The 2,092-nt window shown below is 45.1% G+C and overlaps 1 protein-coding gene across 1 annotated transcript; it reads left to right on the forward strand.

Annotated features, from left to right (window-relative positions):
- Nucleotides 1–629: 629 nt before the first annotated feature.
- Nucleotides 630–1,793, forward strand: LOC307240468 (insulin-like; the record flags this gene model as incomplete). The annotated part of the gene is made up of 3 exons (XM_080014258.1): nt 630–697; nt 819–1,000; nt 1,627–1,793. Exons 2-3 carry the CDS (start codon nt 820–822, stop codon nt 1,791–1,793), a joined length of 348 nt encoding a protein of 115 aa, XP_079870384.1. The 5' UTR covers nt 630–697; nt 819.
- Nucleotides 1,794–2,092: the final 299 nt, after the last annotated feature.

Consider the following 2,092-nt stretch of genomic DNA (forward strand, 5'->3'; position numbering starts at 1 on the left):
GTCTTGTGGAGTCCATGCCTCGACGGGTTAGAGTTGTTTTGGTGGCACGAGGGGGAGCTACACAATATTAGTGGTTATTAGTGGTGGTTTTAATGTTGTGGCTGATCGGTGTATGTTCTATGGTAGTTATACTGTCCATATTGTTTGTGATGGGGATCATGATAATTTTCCATTGCAGAGTTCCAATCTTACCTGTGGCTAATTAAGGGTCTCGAAATATCTAAACCATATGTCTAAGGGGGAGGAAAGTGATGCACCCAAGGGAGCCCCGCAGAAACAGGAAAGACTCCAACCTATGCAGGCTTCTGGTCACAGTCCTCTACTACATCTTCATATATAGCAATAAATTAATCTTTAAGTTTGTACTTTACCATCTAATAAGCTGTTACGTCTGTGTTTCTGTTCTTTTAAATTAACTTTCCCGTGTTTGTTTTGTTTTCTATGTAGAAGAGAAGCAGCTGTGTAACTGCAAAATGCCTGGAGATGTGTATGTCCAATGTCTATACTATAGCACACACACACACACACACACACACACACACACACACACACACACACACACACTGGATGGGAGTGTCCTGCTGGTTCTTGTGGTATAAAGTGAGAGGAGGCCCTCTGTTCTGCCTCACAGAAACCTACTCCTACAGCTCAGCTGCAACAGAACCTCCTACACCTTCTGCTCCACTCTCTGCTAAAGGTAAGATGCCATCTGTCCTGCTCATAACTCTCACTCTTCCACTGCTGTAGTAATGTATCTGGATGTGTGTGTGTGTGCGCGCATGTGTGTGTGTGTGTGTGTGTGTGTGTGTGTGTTCCAGTATGGCCCGGTGGTTTCCCTCTGCCTCTCTACTGGTTCTGCTGGTCCTGTCCTGGTCCAGCTGCCAGGCTGTACCTCCCCCTCAGCACCTCTGTGGTTCCCACCTGGTGGACGCTCTCTACCTGGTCTGTGGGGAGAGTGGCTTCTCCTACAATCCCAAGAGAGATGTGGATCCCCTGCAGGGTAAAAGTTAATAGCACCCCAATCTACCTATCTGTCTGTCTGTCTGCCGCTGCTATCAGTATTTTAATTAAAATGACCACCTTTACACTGTAAGTACCCTAACATCCCAAACTGATGTGAGATGTGGTAGATGCTAATAATCTGACCACTCACACGTGGTAAGTGACGGATAATTAGTATCTACCTTCACCAGGGGTGCTGTTTAAGATTTCTTTTTTTCTATAGACCTTTTTTGGTCCCCCAACAGGGAAATTTGCAATTTCTCTGCATTTTACCTATCCTAGTAACTGATGTATCTAGGAGCAGTGGGCTGCCATATAAGGGTGCCTGGGGAGCAGGGGGTTAAGCGTCTTGCTCTAGGACACATCAGCACGCGACCAGGAGGAGCTGGGGATCGAACCGGCAATCTTCCGCTTACTGGACGACCCTCTCTACCTCCTGAGCCACTAACAATTACATTTACAATTACATTAGTTCAGTTTTTGTTGAAGAATTTACTGCTCCAAAATACCAAATTCCTTTTGTGTTTAAGGACTATGAACAGACAGGCTCTATATGAGGTAATATTGGGACTGTACAACGAGACGGTGGCATGAAAACGCTATTTTGTTTCTCCCTCCTCGCAGGTCTTCTTCCTCCAAAGGCCGGCGGTGCGACGGGGGCAGGAGGACAGAATGAGGTGACGGAGTTTGCCTTCAAGGACCAGATGGAGATGATGGTGAAGAGAGGCATCTTGGAGCAGTGCTGCCACAGGCCCTGCAACATCTTTGACCTGCAGAACTACTGCAACTGAGGTTGACAGACACTACGTACGTTTTTGTATGTAGCTTGAATATTTTATTCTTCCTCTTTTTGAAGCTTGTCTAATGGATCTTCTTTTTGCCTAACCTGACTTGCTGTGCCAAAACATGGCCTGAAACACCAACTGCCGCCTATGCAAAGTGCTGCGAAATTAATAAAATATTTTCCTATAAAATAAAGTTCTATGGTTTAAAATGTGTAATTCCTGGTCCTCTCTGAGTAGAGATTCCTGAAACATACATAGATGACAATTTATTTCCCTGTAGGAAAATTTGGATTTTGCATGAGCAA

The sequence above is a fragment of the Zeus faber genome, assembly GCF_960531495.2.
Source record: "Zeus faber genome assembly, chromosome: 14".
Lineage (NCBI taxonomy): Eukaryota > Metazoa > Chordata > Actinopteri > Zeiformes > Zeidae > Zeus > Zeus faber.